A 2,300-nucleotide genomic window follows, 5' to 3' on the forward strand; every position below is an offset into this window, starting at 1 on the left:
AAAAAATATTAATATTTTTTGGGAAAAATGGTGATATATCGCCTTGCCTACAGTATCATGATATATTGCGATATATTGTGACCCCATGTGTCGTGATACGTATCTCATCACACTTTACTCTGGATGCTGATGAAATGTTTTAAAGCTGATTCTCCTGTCTTCCGTCTCGTTATGCCTCCTGCAGTTGCGTTCTCCGGTCTGGGGTTCACCTCCTTCTACTTGGCGGGAAAGCTGCAGTGCTTCACGGATCAGGGCCGAGGTCGCAGCTGGCGTCTCTGCGCCATGGTTCTGCCTCTCTACAGCGCCATGATGATCGCCTTGTCCAGGACCTGCGACTACAAACACCACTGGCAAGGTACACGASTAACTTCCTTATTACTCACTTCATGAGCTCATTAAACCTCCACCCTCATGAAACATGCAGGAAACTAGAATGACTAATTTTAGCTTTTCTAGGAATTCTTCTAGAATTAGAATGAGARGTGTGGAGAAATGGAAAAAATCCTGCATCTCATAAGTAAAGCAGGTGTTTGAGGAGGTGGGATAAGTTGTCATACGGTGTTAATGACTTTCAGGAAGCCGTAAGATCCCGGCTGCCAAACTGACAACGTCTCATTAGAAGCTGAAGCAGCAGACTTGCTGTAGTTACGCTGAAGCCCAGACGGTTCTGAAGCCTCCCTGGCTCTTCTCCAGACTGGGAGAAGGTAGCGGCAGAGCAGTCCATTAAATCTGAGGGTCTCCAATCTGCTCCCAGTGTAAACACAAGCTTGGAGCGCCCGTTAGCCCAGCTGCTACACCGCGCACTGTGAATATTAATTTTCTCCTTTTACGCCGAGGAGACGCTGAAAACCACTGAACTGGTTTGTTTGACAGAAGTCACGAACATTTGGATTAATGTGCAGAGTTTGAATCAAAGAAATATTCGTGATTTTTTTACCATGTAAACGGAATTTAGCAAATTCAGATTTGTAGCCGCTTCCTTTAGCTGCGATTTTGCAGGTTTTAGCTTTTAGCCACTTCTTTAAGCTATGGTTTTGCTAGTTTGAAGCAACAGTTTTGCCATTTTAAGCTACTAATTTGCTAAAAACATTTTAGCTAAGGTTTTGCTTATTTTAGGTTAAACTTTAGCTATTCAGTTTCAGCTTTTTCAACAAATTTCAGCTGTCACTCAGCAGCCCAATGAAATCCAGTTTGTCTGTTGAAGATCATCTTTTGTAMGTTTTGTGTCACGTATCTCATTTTTACATAAAAACGTTCGGCTCCTTCAGGACATTCCAGCCATGACTTCTGCTTTTTCAGCAGTTTGTARTTTTTGAGATATTTAGCTTCAATTTATTTTAGACTTTTTAAGCTGTCACGTTGACCTTTTCTGCTAATCTTCTAAGATTCTTTCATTAGCTTTCTGCTAATTTAATCAGTTTTTTGTGTTTTTAGCCACTTTTTAGCTAATTTCAGATAATTTGAGCTTTTTTCAGCTAACTTAATCTTTGTGATAATTTCAGATATTTACTGCTTAACATGTTGTCTTTCTGTTAGTATTAATTTAAGCTATTACAGCTTTTTAAAGCTATTTTAAAACAAGTTTCTTTGCACTCCTCTTGTTTTTTGCTAATCCTCTGGTAATTTTAACTTGATTTTGCTCCYTTTAGCCTCTTTTTGCTAAGTTTAGCTACTTTTTTGCTCTTCAGATTGCTATCTTACTGATTTTTTTCCTCTTTTTTTCCGACTTTCAGCAAAGCTTTGCTGTTCAAATTTACCTCTTAGCAGTTTTACTATTAAACCTTTTTCTGCTTCTTCAGCAGCTTTCAGTAAAATTCATCTAGCATTAAGCATCACACTTCCTGTGGTTTGTCCTTAATTTTGCTTTTTCCATTTTATTTTCTAAATTTCACTTTTCCGTTTTTTCTAACATGTTTAATAACCTAAAAAGTAGATTTATAAATAATTTAACAAACAAAAAGCAAGAGTTAAAAATGTAAAAGCCATTATTTCACAAATCTAAAACTGCTGAGGTTCAGCAGGTTAGTGTTTGAGGTATTTGAACGTAAAACAGAATCTCAGATGATTCTTGAACTTAATAAATGTCTCATAAAGAAACATAAAACCTACAAACAGGAACAATTTGTTCACACTTTCCTTTTGAACAGGACCTGAGCTCCGTTTTGTCAGAGCCGCTCCTCGTTTACAGAGTTTTATCAAAAACAGACCAAGTTTTTTTATTTTTCCTAAAGAAATATCGGTACCACTTTACAATAAGACTCCCTTTATAAATAGCTTATAAATGGTTTATAGATAAGTTA

General features: G+C 37.3%; 1 protein-coding gene across 1 annotated transcript in view; it reads left to right on the forward strand.

Moving 5' to 3' along the window:
• The window catches only part of plpp4 (phospholipid phosphatase 4), a 46,459-nt gene that overhangs the window by 40,880 nt on the left and 3,279 nt on the right, over nucleotides 1–2,300 (forward strand). Inside the window, exon 6 of the mRNA XM_014021146.1 lies at nucleotides 185–355. Coding sequence (XP_013876600.1) covers nucleotides 185–355 — 171 coding nt within the window. The remainder of the gene's footprint in view (nucleotides 1–184; nucleotides 356–2,300) is intronic.

Source organism: Austrofundulus limnaeus, unplaced genomic scaffold, assembly GCF_001266775.1.
Source record: "Austrofundulus limnaeus strain Quisiro unplaced genomic scaffold, Austrofundulus_limnaeus-1.0 Scaffold280, whole genome shotgun sequence".
Taxonomy (NCBI): domain Eukaryota; kingdom Metazoa; phylum Chordata; class Actinopteri; order Cyprinodontiformes; family Rivulidae; genus Austrofundulus; species Austrofundulus limnaeus.